The following is a 14,808-nucleotide window of genomic DNA, read 5'->3' on the forward strand; positions in this document are numbered from 1 at the left end:
CAGGAGCAGCAGACCCCAGGCCAAAGGCCACCCCCAGCCATCCAGACCAAGTCCGGGAATCAGTCCCCCTGGAGGCCCAGGGCCCACACCAGCCCCCAGCAGCAAGACCACGCAACACCAAGCAGGGGAGATCCCCCAAAGCCCTCAACCCATCGGACAGGCACCGGCTCTCCACAGGAGTCAACACTGCAGCAGTCGGGACCAAGGTTGGAGGGGCGCATTGTATTTCAGCCTGGGGGGGGGGGGCAGTCCCTGAGAGGTCTAGAGGAACGGACGCCCAACAGAGCCCAGTGCAGCTCCCACAGCCCAATACACCTCTGGAAGCCATAAGCCACCAGATGGGGGCCCACCACTCCAGGACGTGTTGCGAGTTTTTGTGTGTGCCCCTGTGGTAATGCGAAGTATTGTGATAAATACAGATGTGTTTGTCTACACTTGCTAATTGTTCAACTGCATATCTGGCTCTGTGTTTATGCACAAAATAATTGTTTTTTATCCGAGCCGTTTTCATGTTTTTTACCCATCATTCACCCAAATACATTTATCAAGATGAATGTTTCACTCTTTTATTCTGAAGGCCGTAGCCGGAAGCTGTGTGTCGTAGTCGGTGTAACTTGACGCCGTGAGCAGAGTTGGAGCAGCTGATGTCGCTCTTGACTTCCAGGGCTAAAAATAATCACCTCTGTGCTCTCCAACTCTCACTGTATGTTGTTTCTTTTCTCTGTCTGTTCTCTTTCTTTACTAAAATCCAACCAGTCGGAATGAAACGGTGTCAGTGAGGAAAATCGCTTAGTTTCCAGGTAAGATAGTTTTAGCTTAATTTGACCAACTCTATTTAGCTAACTGGCTTGTTCTTTACTTGCTTTGTTATTCATATGTAGAACTGTTTGTCTTGGTAAATTTGTCTGTAAATGAATTAATTTACATAAATTTGATCTTATCATAGTCAGATTTTACTTATATATATCAATTTCTGTTTTGATAAACTTGACATGAGAATAAAATAAATATGGAAACAGTGGGCAGAGATTTGAATTAGACATGATCATTTTAGTAGTTTAAATAAATTAGACCATACCTTGTTACTATTTAGTTTTAAAAATAAGTAATAATTTAAATAGTAAGCAGGTTCTGTTAGACTTGGACAGTTTAACTAAATCTATTTCCGTACAGCCAGTTTAACTCCAATTAAGTCTAATTTAATACATCTATGCACAATAAGTAAGATCTTCCAGGTTGGTTATTTAGGCCCTTTATTCCCAAACTAGGCAGGAAATACGGGAATGTGATACATTCACAGCAAAGCTTGTAACTACAATCATGTTTAACACGTGCGTCTATAAAACAGATCATTTACACTAAACTTTTTAAGGCCCCAATAATAATGAGAGTTTGTTATTAATGAATATGTGCCCATATATATTAGCAGAAAAACACCCTGTAAGTATATTTAAAAAGAACACCCTAATCCCCCTCTGACAGTAAAAAGATTCAGGACATCATAGTGTCCTGTGTGTCAAACCCTCAACATTTATTTTCAGCACGCATGTCTCCTAAAATAGCTTTCATGGCCTTCACATGCATGGGTCTCTGTGTCAGTGTGTGAAGGGAAACCTGTGAAACACCATGGAAATAAAAAGCTCCATGAGTGATGAGACGTGATTTCTGTGTTGTTCTCACAGTCTGACTCCAGGTCTGTGAGGAACCGATGGCTGGTGGCATGCCCTTGTCATTTTGTGGTAACAACAAGGTTCCTAGTGCCTACAGCGTGGACAACGGTGTGCTGAACAACGGCTGCTTTGTGGATGCTCTCAACTTGGTTCCTCATGTCTTCCTGCTCTTCATCACCTTCCCCATCCTCTTCATTGGTAGGTTTTACACAAGCTATTGTCACATTCGGGGTTTGAGGCGGACCAAAGTGCAGACAAGAGCTAGGCAGCAGCATGTTGTAAGAGTCTTAAAGTTTTATTCCAAAGATTTACAAAAACGAAAGCAAAGCACTGCAGATACAAACTATAAGTCGAAGTTCAAAAACGTACAAAAGTTGATTCTGCAGAAAACATGGTAATACTTGAACCATAGTCGAGGGTAGTGAACGGGAGGAACCAGCGAAGAACAAAGAGAACCAGAGAGCTTATAAGCAGAGGGGAGGGAGGTATGAACCAATGAGAACCAGAGGCAGGAAATCAGAGGAGGATGGAAAACAGGTGTGAACCAGGCTGCAGAGAACTGAGGGAATATGGATAGTTGCTAAGGAGACCTAACTAGAAAACAAAGGGGACATGAGAGGAGCTGGACTAAGACATAACCAAAAATAGACATTAACGAAAGTAAACAGAGAACTAGAGAAAATAGAGGAACACTACAACCTAATAATTAACAAAGAACCCATAAAGAAACCCTGACCGTAGAATAAACAAAACCTAAACAAACACTGACTGAAGTAACAGAAAAGGAAACAGAGAAGGTGAGAACTAGAAAATGTGTAAACCAAAAGTAAACAATAACTAAAGCTAACCTATAAGGGGGGCTGGAACTATAGAAACTAAACCGAGGAACTAAACTAGGAGAGACATAAATAAACACAGAGATACTAAATGAGAAACTAAACTAGGGAATCCAAGGAAGACAAAGAACTATAATAATCACAATAATAATAATAATAATAATACCACACAAAGTAATAAGAAAGCAACCACTAAGAAACTAAGAACGAGAGGAGAGAAAACAACAAACACTAGGAGGCGGTAGAGGGAACACAACCAACAGGGAGCAAAAGAACTAAACAATCATGATTACAAAAACCCAAACTAGAAACCTCTAGACAAAAAGTAAACAAACACGAGACCAAAAACAAGGTCCAAAAATGTCGCACCCCGACAGCTATTAGTAATTCAAATGTACATAAAGCCAACCAGTCAAACCGGCCCATTGCTTTGATGGTTTTCCATTGGTCCATGTCAGTAAAATCTGCTGCATCACTATATAAGATGTGCCGAAGAGGGCAGATGTGCTGTTAGTATTAACTTCTTATTTTAACCCGTCACTTAAGCAGCTTTCAAGTGGAGCTAAACTGGGATTACAGGAGTTTAGTGATCCACTGAAGACAAACCAGTTGGTGCATCTGAGATGGAGACAGGGAGGTAAGAGGTCCAGCGAGGACCTCCAGACATCCGTCACTCAGCTTGACATGAGGTATCCCAGGGTGTTTCTAGGGATAAATGAGAAATTTTTACCATTTCAACCTTAAATATTTCTAATAAACAAACTAATTTTAATACCAGACAGAGATAACCTGAGTAAATACAAGGGGTTTTCAGAAGATTGTATTTCATACAGCCCTTCAGAAAAATATCATGACTGAGATTATTACATCATACAGCTGTGTTTCAATAGTCACACCCAGGCCTGATTGCTATCAGACCTGTAGAATAAAAAAAATACACTTTCATAGGACCTATCTGACAACATGAAGTAGGCTAAAATGTCTTAAAAAGTAACACACTAGACCGTGATCTAATGAAGGTCAAAAACAGATGAGAAACAACATCTATCAGCCTGGAAAGGGCTACAGATCAATTCCATGGCTTTCCTACTAAAGAGAACCACAGTGAGAACCATTACCACACATTGAGGAAACGTGGAACAGTGGAGAACCTTGCCAGGAGTAGTCGACATACCAAAATTACTCCAAGAGCTCACAAAGGACTTATCCAGGAGGTTACGAAAAGACAGAACAACATCTAACAAACAGTATTAAAAAAATACATAATACCTACAGTCAAACGCGGTGGTGGTAGAGATGGACTGAGAACTCTGGTCTCTCAGAAAATCCTGAAGGAGAATCTCCGGTCATCAGTTCGTGACCTTAAGCTGAAGCTCGCTGTGGTTCTGCAGCAGGACAATGACCCAAGCACTCCAGCAAGTCAGAGTGGCTGAAAAAAGAACAAAATGAAGAACCAAAACACCTTACAGATGAAGCATTTTTCTGATACTTGTGTTTCTGTTTATTTGGTTGTGGTCCAACACAAAAAGACATCACTGGTTATGTAGAATGGGCGTGATTATGGGACCTGTTGCCACCACAACGCCCCAGATTGTTCCTACAGGTCCTTCTCAAAATATTAGCATATTGTGATAAAGTTCATTATTTTCCATAATGTCATGATGAAAATTTAACATTCGTATATTTTAGATTCATTGCACACTAACTGAAATATTTCAGGTCTTTTATTGTCTTAATACGGATGATTTTGGCATACAGCTCATGAAAACCCAAAATTCCTATCTCACAAAATTAGCATATCATTAAAAGGGTCTCTAAACGAGCTATGAACCTAATCATCTGAATCAACGAGTTAACTCTAAACACCTGCAAAAGATTCCTGAGGCCTTTAAAACTCCCAGCCTGGTTCATCACTCAAAACCCCAATCATGGGTAAGACTGCCGACCTGACTGCTGTCCAGAAGGCCACTATTGACACCCTCAAGCAAGAGGGTAAGACACAGAAAGACATTTCTGAACAAATAGGCTGTTCCCAGAGTGCTGTATCAAGGCACCTCAGTGGGAAGTCTGTGGGAAGGAAAAAGTGTGGCAGAAAACGCTGCACAACGAGAAGAGGTGACCGGACCCTGAGGAAGATAGTGGAGAAGGGCCGATTCCAGACCTTGGGGGACCTGCGGAAGCAGTGGACTGAGTCTGGAGTAGAAACATCCAGAGCCACCGTGCACAGGCGTGTGCAGGAAATGGGCTACAGGTGCCGCATTCCCCAGGTCAAGCCACTTTTGAACCAGAAACAGCAGCAGAAGCGCCTGACCTGGGCTACAGAGAAGCAGCACTGGACTGTTGCTCAGTGGTCCAAAGTACTTTTTTCGGATGAAAGCAAATTCTGCATGTCATTCGGAAATCAAGGTGCCAGAGTCTGGAGGAAGACTGGGGAGAAGGAAATGCCAAAATGCCAGAAGTCCAGTGTCAAGTACCCACAGTCAGTGATGGTCTGGGGTGCCGTGTCAGCTGCTGGTGTTGGTCCACTGTGTTTTATCAAGGGCAGGGTCAATGCAGCTAGCTATCAGGAGATTTTGGAGCACTTCATGCTTCCATCTGCTGAAAAGCTTTATGGAGATGAAGATTTCATTTTTCAGCACGACCTGGCACCTGCTCACAGTGCCAAAACCACTGGTAAATGGTTTACTGACCATGGTATCACTGTGCTCAATTGGCCTGCCAACTCTCCTGACCTGAACCCCATAGAGAATCTGTGGGATATTGTGAAGAGAACGTTGAGAGACTCAAGACCCAACACTCTGGATGAGCTAAAGGCCGCTATCGAAGCATCCTGGGCCTCCATAAGACCTCAGCAGTGCCACAGGCTGATTGCCTCCATGCCACGCCGCATTGAAGCAGTCATTTCTGCAAAAGGATTCCCGACCAAGTATTGAGTGCATAACTGTACATGATTATTTGAAGGTTGATGTTTTTTATATTAAAAACACTTTTCTTTTATTGGTCGGATGAAATATGCTAATTTTGTGAGATAGGAATTTTGGGTTTTCATGAGCTGTATGCCAAAATCATCCGTATTAAGACAATAAAAGACCTGAAATATTTCAGTTAGTGTGCAATGAATCTAAAATATATGAATGTTAAATTTTCATCATGACATTATGGAAAATAATGAACTTTATCACAATATGCTAATTTTTTGAGAAGGACCTGTATAAGACCCACCACTCCATGCTTCCTGGTTCAAGTTTATTTAATGGTTTGAACTTCCAAAACTTTGTTCTGTTCTATGTTGAGCTGGGCAGAAACAGACAACTTAGAAAGAAATGTAAGCACCAACTGAAGTACCTTTTGCAATGCATCCATCTTCTCCTAATCAGACCCGGGTTTGTGTCCCTGTGTTCCAGGTTGGGGCAGTCAGAGCTCAAAGGTACAGATCCATCACAACACATGGCTTCATTTCCCCGGACACAACATGAGGTGGATCCTCACCTTCCTGTTGCTCTTCGTCCACGTGTGCGAGTTTGCAGAAGGCATCGTCTCCAATACGTCAGTGTGCAGGAGGACTTCATCCACCACAATTACTTCTTATTTAGATTGTTTTTAAGCTTATACTCATAGGAAAGACATGTTCCTTTATAAATACTGATAGCATTTCTTTTTGTAGGATAATGAGTACCAACCACCTCCATCTCTTCATGCCTGCCTTCATGGGTTTCATCGCAGCCACAACATCAGTGGTTTATTACCACAACATAGAGACGTCCAACTTTCCCAAACTGCTGCTGGGTAAGATGACACGGGGACTGTGTGTAGACAAAGGGAGAGCAATACATCCTTCCACTTTCTCTTTGCTGTGAAAGTGAAAGGACAACCACTCTAAGCATACAGCCAGATTAGATGGTCAATTAGATGGTTTAGATAAAAGCATATGCATGGGTTAGAATGGCCTAGTCAAAGTCCAGACCTAAATATAACTGAGAATCTGTATAAAGACTTGAAAACTGATGTTCAGTGATGCTCTCCATCCAATCTGACTGAATTTGAACCATTTTGCAAAGAAAAATTGGCAAAAACATCAGTCTGTAAATGTTCAAAGCTGATGGAGGCAAAACAGCTGCAGAGAAAGGTGGTTCTAGAAAGAACTAATGCACTACAAACTTTTTCTTTATTTAGGTTTGTGGTGGTAAAGTGACTGAATAAGTATTAACAAATTGCAGAAATGCTGAAATAAAATTTGCACTAAATGTAAAAATACAGAATTGATGCTTAAATCATTTTCTGTGAAAAAGTCCTCGTCTCTGTCTGCGTTCTTGCAGCAAAAACCTTTTAACTTCAAGCCTCTTGACTTTGCTCACAGTGCTCTTTATTTACTGGGTGTTGGCGTTCATAACGAAGTCCATCAAGCTGTGGAAGTTCGCAGAGTTTGGGATCAGGTTCAAGTATCTGAGGTTCTGCATCACAGCCATGTTAGTGATCCTGTATGGACTCCTGATGGCCGTGGAGATCAACGTCATCCGTGTCAGGGTTTGTCACCACATTTCCTCCTACTTTGGAAAAACGTCAGTAATCCGTTTTACTTCACTAATTTTGTCTTTTGTTTGTAGAAATACGTCTTCTTCACCAGCCCTCAGAAGGTGAAGCCCCCAGAGGATTTACAGGATTTGGGGGTCCGCTTTCTGCAACCTTTTGTCAACCTCCTCTCTAAGGTGCATTTTCTAATGAACTAATTAACTATGTTTCACATGAGAAGTATAAAATAAAAGCCCAAAGTTGTAAATAACGAAATATTTAGACAAACCCAGATAAAAGCTAGATCTATGTGAACCAGGTTTGACTCTGGAATAATTCCTGGCTGTAAATCCTAGAAATCAAAGCCTGTTGTTGGTACGTTTCTACTTTCCAGGCAACATATTGGTGGATGAACCCGCTCATCATTGGAGCCCATAAGAGGCCGATAGAGCTGAAGAAGATCGGCAAGCTGCCCATCGCCATGAGAGCCCTGACCAACTACCTGAGGCTCAAAGACGCCTACGAGGATCAGAGGGTGAGCCAAACGAAGGTCCGAACCTGATCCAGTTGTTTCTCCTCCATAATTCACTCCATTCACCTCATCACACAGACAGGCGAAGATCCGGATCGAGCTCCGTCCATCTGGCGCTCCATGTACAAAGCCTTTGGCCGCCCAATCCTGCTCAGCAGCACCTTCCGATACCTGGCGGACCTGCTGGGCTTCGCCGGGCCTCTCTGCATCTATGGCATTGTTCGTAACCTGGAAGTAGAAGACAACGTCACATCAGCTAACAAGAACATGGTGAGCTTGTTTTTCTTAGTAGACTGTTTGACTTTAAAATGAAAACCAGCAGCATACTCGCTTGAGGTTGATCCACCTCTCTAACTTTAATTTGGAAATCCTAAACTTCCTGTTTCCTGGTGGAATAAAACATTACCTAAAACACTGCTCAGCTATTTAAAGGTTTTGGCCCAAATCATAAGAGAAGCTGTAGAGAACCTAAAGAACCACAACCGAAGCCTGTGACAAACAAGGCTGTCCTCTACAACACAGTGAGGAGGATGGTGAGGAAGAGGAAAACATCTCCAGACCTCCATGTCGGAGACCTGCTGCTAAGAGTGGGATGTTTGGGTAACAACCGTTAGACAGAATCTACATGCTGGCTGGTTGTTTGGGAGGGATGCCATAAAAGGCTGTCCTACCGTCACAAACGTAAACACTACTGGGACTTTAACTGGAACTGCTTCAGTTAAACACCCACAATCCTGTGCTGCATCACCATCACTGTCACATGACCAAACAAATACCACATGGCCAACCCGCTCCCCTTTCAGAAACACAAACAGCAACAAAATGTAAATAAACGTCGGTTGTTAATTCAGCCCAGTTTTACCTACTGGGCTGATACCGATATGTTAAAAACAGCTAACATCGTCCGACGCCACGCATCACTAAATAAACAGTTCGTTTAGTACCCATCTCTAGTTTGGTGTGATGGCCCCTGTTAGGTATGGTGGTGCATCTGTGATGCTGTGGGCCTGTTTCTCTTACAAAGGCCTTAGGAGGCTAGTAAGAGTGCGTGGCATCGTGAACTCTCTAAATACCATCACAGCCATCAGTGCTACAACTGCAGAAAACCAGTGGAGTGAGCTGAAGAGAAGAGAGCATCAGAGAGGAACCAGGAGTAGAAAGATTGTGCAACGAGGAATGGTCAAAGATCTCTAGAACTTTCCTGTTGGCAAAGTAGACCTGTACAAGGTTTGTTAACCACAGGGGTGGGAGCCGTACATGCTGAAAGCTTGGTGCTCCTGTTAGAGAAATCATGTTGGAACCACATTAAAGCCATATTTGGATGCTGCTGATATTACTGAAGATGTGAGTCAGTTCACACTAACATGTTGAAAAGTGTGTTTCCCCGGCTGCCGGTGGAATTAGGTGGTCCTGTCAGTCAGAGGATGATTCACTCGTGAAGGCGTTGGTCCCAGTCTGCATGTCACCACACGTGTTTGTTCAATGAAAGCTGCATCTGATACCATAATGTGATGGTAATGTAATAATGTGTCAGTGTGGGAGTCATTTATTTGCTTAATTTTTCACCACTTTCTAAGAATTTTGGAGCTTATCGCAGCTAATTGACCTTTGTTTCCCACGAGGGAACCATAACGAGGGTGAAGCAGGCTGACAAAAGCAGACTTTCCCACAGACAGTCCATTTGGCTAAGAGCAGATCTGCTGGCAGACCTCAGCTCCTCTTTAATTCATGCCAGCCTCGTCAGAAGGTCCCGATGCAGTCGGAGCTCTCAGGAGAAGCAGAGCAGATGCTTCTGTGATGACGGCATGGTTTCATGCCGTACAATTGTCTGGCTGCTGTTCAGGTTTAATGGAGCTGCTGTCAGGTGTGTTTAAGTGGATATAGTGGGCAGCTGAGACAGAGTGCAGAGCTCAGCTGCATTTCTGAGTGGTGTGGAAAGTTCCCTACTCAGCTCTCTGTGTTGCACTGCTGTGAAAAAGTATTTGCCCTCATTTACTGTTTCACCTGGGACAAAATCTCTTAAACTGCTTTTTGTATTTTCTCAGGTTATCTCTGAGATTTGCTTGATGATCAAAAACATTTATGGAACAAACCGGCAACCTGATGGAGCAACTTTAACTAAAACAGCCAATAGATGTCAGAAACCACTCTGACCCAAACAATCTGTATTTGTTTGTTCCTGTAGGAAAACTATTTTGCCGTCTACTTCATGCACACCACGGAGCTCCTGGAGAACAGCTCAGTCTTAGCCGTTCTTCTCTTCCTGGCTCTGGTCCTGCAGAGAACCTTCCTGCAGGCTTCCTACTACGTCACCATCGAGACGGGCATCAACCTGAGGGGGGCGCTGCTGGTGAGTGAAGCTTCAGGCAAAATAAAACACAGTGGCTGGTGGACAATGTGACAGAAGTTGAATCAGAATGAGTTCAGAGGAACCAGGGTATGGTTGCCCCTAGACTGATTTTGTCCAGCACCCGGCCGCAGTTTGAGACCGGTACATGTTTGGCTCGCCAGCACAGGCGGTTGATGCAGATGATTATTTACTTTTAATAAGAGCAAATGTTTTACAGATCAACTGAAATCTTGCTAAAATGGAAAATGTTAGGTACCACACAAAGTATTCATCTCTTTAATTTCATAGTAAATAGGAAAACAATTATCCTGCAGCTTTTACTCAGCAGCAGACCTGGAAGCAGCCGGCATTGAAAAATGAAAATCCTTGGACCCCAGTCATCATCCCTCCACCTCTATAACTGACAATTGGAATAATAAGGTGTTTGTGCTGCTGTTGTCAAGCCGATGTCAAGCTGGTAAGACATTTGCAATGACCTTTGCTGATGTCTTTCCAGCTTGACATTATGTTAGCACACACTTGTTTACTCCACTGAAGCGAACAACCACGACATCAGATTTTATGATGATGTTCAGTCAATCTGTGCATTGGATTAACAGGACCTGACGGCTACCGTTCCCCATGAATCCCGTGTTCTTAGTTTTTCCACACAGCCTGCCCATGTTTTTCTCTGCTGTGTTTCTGTTTGTTCCCTGAGATTAGATTTAAATTTTAGAAGCTGGTAGATCAGGTTTGCCGTGTCATATCCGTATCATGATAAAATAATCTTCTTACTTTCAAACTTTAGCGGGTGGTTAAAGCTTTTAATTATTTCAAGGATTTTGTAAACTGTGTTTAGTAGAAAAAACAAGTGTAAAGAAAACCCTTAGAAGACCTCCAGAAAGCTTCATCACAGCATATTTGAGCTGGTTTACATCTGATTTGGAGATGTTTATGTTTTGTCATAAAACTGACTCCATCTTGCAGCTAGCTCCCAACAAAAACATCTTCTGTTGAACATCAAATCCGTCTTTATGTTTCATTACCAAGGCAATGATCTACAACAAAATCCTGCGACTGTCCACCTCCAACATGTCGATGGGGGAGATGACTCTGGGGGAAATAAACAACCTGGTCGCCATCGAGACCAACCAGCTGATGTGGTTCCTCTTCCTCTGCCCCAACCTCTGGGCCATGCCTGTACAGGTGTGTGACCTCTGCTTGTATAAGAAACAACTTTAAACTGAACTTGTTCTGCTTTTAAATGTAGAGACGTTTCAGACTTTTCTGATCGTTATTTCAGATTGTGATGGGAGTGATTCTGCTCTACAACTTTTTGAGTTGGAGTGCCTTGGTTGGAGCATCGGTTATAGTTCTGTTGGCTCCGGTTCAGTACCTCATAGCTACAAGGTTGGCGGAAACACAGAAAAGCACGCTGGTAAGCAGTTAAATCGTGTATTTTGCCTTGCAACAGTATTTATCCTCTAAACGTTTTACATTTGTCACATCAGAGCCACAAACTGAAACAAATGTTGAAACACTCATACATTACTACACTTGTATTAGTTTATCCAGATCCCAGTAAAATATCTGGTTTGATCACTCTTCTGTAGTACACCACCTCTGCACAGGACTCCCACAAGCCTCAGTAGTGGGACCTCTTCTCTATGCCATATTTGCCATCCCTCTTGGTCAGATCATCTTATCTCATTTATCTTTTACCACTGTTATGCTGATGATACCCAGCTCTATCTGTCATTCCCATCTGACGACCACAAGGCCCCAGCCGAGTCTCAGACCGTCTCTCTGACATGTCGACATGGAGGAAAGCTCATCACTATCAAAACTGAGTCCATATCTCTGCTCCATTACCAGTAGCTAGAAACTCGGTTGTCATGATCGGTCCAGCAGACCTTTAAAGGTCATGTTGCCTCCATCACTCAATCATGCCCTTCGCATTGTTAAGCATAAAGAAGATCAGGCTGTACCTAACCCAACATGCCACCCAGCTCCTGGTGCAGTCTATGGTCATCTCCCACCTTGACTACTGCCACGCCTTCCTGACTGATCTCCCAGACTGTGCTGGTCTAGAACGCGGTGGTGCTTCTGCTCTTAATTCAGCCTAAAAGAGCAAACATCACCCCTCTGTTCGATGATCTCCACTGCCTACCCTTAGATGACCACATCAAGTACAAGTTCTTCCAGAACAGGCGATACCCGGTCCATCTTCAAGAAACTCTTGAAGACCTTCAGAGATATTCTCCTACCCTTTTCTTTTTGCACTACCCACTATGCATGCTCGTTATTTCTACACAGTTTCCTCTGACAGAACCTGACCAGTGGTCTTCTACAGGGGGACAAGGGGGGGCAACAGCCCCCATGCTGTACAGCCTTGCCCCCCCAGTTGCCCCCCTACTTTTATGTCCTTAAAATACTTGTAATTAATAATCTCTTGTTTGTCAAAAATGCTCTCACAGCCTTCCAATTAAACATTCATTTACCAAAAAGTTTAAAATGGTAGATATAATATGAGGTCCCTGAAAAACGTAGTTACGGCCCTGTGTCAAACAGCGTCTGTGTCTGAGGCACATTAACGAGGCAGTCTGTCTGCAGCCCAGCAGAGCGGAGCACCTGAGCTGTGTCAGTTTGTCCAGGTGATGTTTTAACACACAACAGTAAGGTCAACTTAAGTTTGCAATGAATGAAATGTCTGCTGAAGTGACCGCCGTTCATAGTGTAATTTGTATGATTTGTAAGAGCGTTAGCATATTTCCCTTGTTAGTTTAGCTTACAATAAGCACAAAAACAGTTAATAAAAGTTGAGCTATGAAAAATGTTCAGATTTGCTTGTTTTAGGGGCTGCAGTTTCACTGACGGTTCTATATGATCAATATCACAGCAATGAGGCACAATTAAACCACATTACATCTGTTCGGTCAGATAGGGACAATAATAAACTGGTTGCCATGGGAATAAGATTGCTAAATATAACTGCTGGTGTGAATGTGATCATTTCTGGTTTCATATTGTTATAGACTTCTTGTAGTAATAAATAGGCAGATTTTTCCAAATGTTGAGGCTCAGGTTGCAGATCACAATGAAAAGGAAATGTAAAAGTGGAGCCATTTCCCGTTTCTTTGGCTAAAAAGTGAGGAATGAAAAGGAAGAAGAAACTTTGAGATTTGAGGAAGAAAGAATGATAGAGAGACCAGGTTGGTCACAAGTGAAGGAGATCACTAAAAGTGCAACAGGTGAAGAAATGAGTGAAGATGAGGAAAATGATAGTGTAAGCGGTGAACATAAGAAGATTTCAGAGTCTAAGAGAGAAGGAAGACAGAGTCAGGGAGTCCAGTCTGTCCAGCTGGACCACCTAGTGGATTTATTATCTGTATAAATTCTAGTGCAGAGATATTAGATGTTTCAATGAGTAACATATCTGCACAAGTCTACAGGTATAGTCCAGACTCTATAGATGTGGTTAATTTATGTTATAATTTTATGTTATTATAAAAGCAAATCCTACAACGCAGAAACACAGAAACGGATCATTCTTATTGTCACTATATATATTTTTAGATGAATGAAGTTCAATTAAGGGCTGCACGGTGGAACCCTCAAATAAAACATCCTAGATCTGAATGAATGAAATATTCTCATTGAATACTTTGTTCTGTACAAAGTTAAATGTGCTGACAACAAAATCACACAAAAATCATCAATGGAAATCAACTTTATTAACCAGTGGAGGCCTGGATTTGGAGTCACACACAAAATTAAAGTGAAAAAACACACTAGAGGCTGATCCAACTTTGATGTAATGTCCTTAAAACAAGTCAAAATGAGGCTCAGTATTGTGTATGACCTCCCTACAACACCTGGACATGCTCCTGATGAGATGGTGGATGGTCTCCTGAGGGATCTCCTCCCAGACCTGGACTAAAGCATCCGCCAACTCCTGGGCAGTCTGTGGTACAACGTGACGTTGGTGGATGGAGCGAGACATGATGTCCCAGATGTGCTCAATCGGATTCAGGTCTGGGGAACGGGCGGGCCAGTCCATAGCTTCAATGTCTTCATCTTGCAGGAACTGCTGACACACTCCAGCCACATGAGGTCTAGCATTGTCCTGCATTAGGAGGAACCCAGGGCCAACCACACCAGCATATGGTCTCACAAGGGGTCTGAGGGTCTCATCTCGGTACCTAATGGCAGTCAGGCTACCTCTGGCGAGTACATGGAGGTCATGCAGCCCTCCAAAGAAATTACACCCCACACCATTACTGAGCCACTGCCAAACTGGTCCTGCTGAAGGATGTTGCAGGCAGTAGATCTCTCTCCACGGTGTCTCCAGACTCTGTCACGTCTGTCACATGTGCTCAGTGTGAACCTGCTTTCATCTGTGAAGACCACAGGGTACCAGTGGCGAATTTATCAATCCTGGTGTTCTCTGGCAAATGTCAAACGTCCTGCACGGTGTTGGGCTGTGAGCACAACCCCCATTTGTGGACGTCGGGCCCTCATACCATCCTCATGGAGTCGGTTTCTAACTGTTTGTGCAGACACATGTACATTTGTGGCCTGCTGGAGGTCATTTTGCAGGGCTCTGGCAGTGCTCCTCCTGTTCCTCCTTGTACAAAGGTGGAGGTAGTGGTCCTGCTGCTGGGTTGTTGGCCTCCTACGGCCTCCTCCACGTCTCCTGGTGTACTGGCCTGTCTCCTGGTAGCGCCTCCAGGCTCTGGACACTACGCTGACAGACACAGCAAACCTTCTTGCCACAGCTGGCATTGATGTGCCATCCTGGATGAGCTGCACTACCTGAGCCACTTGTGTGGGTTGTAGAGTCCGTCTCATGCTACCACGAGTGTGAAAGCACCACCAACATTCAAAAGTGACCAAAACATCAGCCAGAAAGCATCGGTACTGAGAAGTGGT

The 14,808-nt window shown here is 43.3% G+C and overlaps 1 protein-coding gene across 5 annotated transcripts in view; it reads left to right on the forward strand.

The window, feature by feature from the left end:
- Window positions 1–658: 658 nt before the first annotated feature.
- The window catches only part of abcc9 (ATP-binding cassette, sub-family C (CFTR/MRP), member 9), a 66,298-nt gene continuing 52,148 nt past the window's right edge, over window positions 659–14,808 (forward strand). For all 5 annotated transcript variants that reach the window (XR_007042036.1, XR_007042038.1, XR_007042037.1 and 2 more), the window contains exons 1-11: window positions 659–800; window positions 1,683–1,868; window positions 5,911–6,052; window positions 6,171–6,292; window positions 6,864–7,030; window positions 7,111–7,212; window positions 7,410–7,550; window positions 7,626–7,817; window positions 9,733–9,897; window positions 10,927–11,082; window positions 11,180–11,314. Coding sequence is in view for 2 of the 5 variants with exons in the window: in XM_047389626.1 (XP_047245582.1) it covers window positions 1,709–1,868; window positions 5,911–6,052; window positions 6,171–6,292; window positions 6,864–7,030; window positions 7,111–7,212; window positions 7,410–7,550; window positions 7,626–7,817; window positions 9,733–9,897; window positions 10,927–11,082; window positions 11,180–11,314 (1,482 nt within the window). In the remaining 3 variants the exon portion in view is untranslated. The remainder of the gene's footprint in view (window positions 801–1,682; window positions 1,869–5,910; window positions 6,053–6,170; window positions 6,293–6,863; window positions 7,031–7,110; window positions 7,213–7,409; window positions 7,551–7,625; window positions 7,818–9,732; window positions 9,898–10,926; window positions 11,083–11,179; window positions 11,315–14,808) is intronic.

Source organism: Girardinichthys multiradiatus, chromosome 17, assembly GCF_021462225.1.
Source record: "Girardinichthys multiradiatus isolate DD_20200921_A chromosome 17, DD_fGirMul_XY1, whole genome shotgun sequence".
Classification (NCBI taxonomy): Eukaryota; Metazoa; Chordata; class Actinopteri; order Cyprinodontiformes; family Goodeidae; genus Girardinichthys; species Girardinichthys multiradiatus.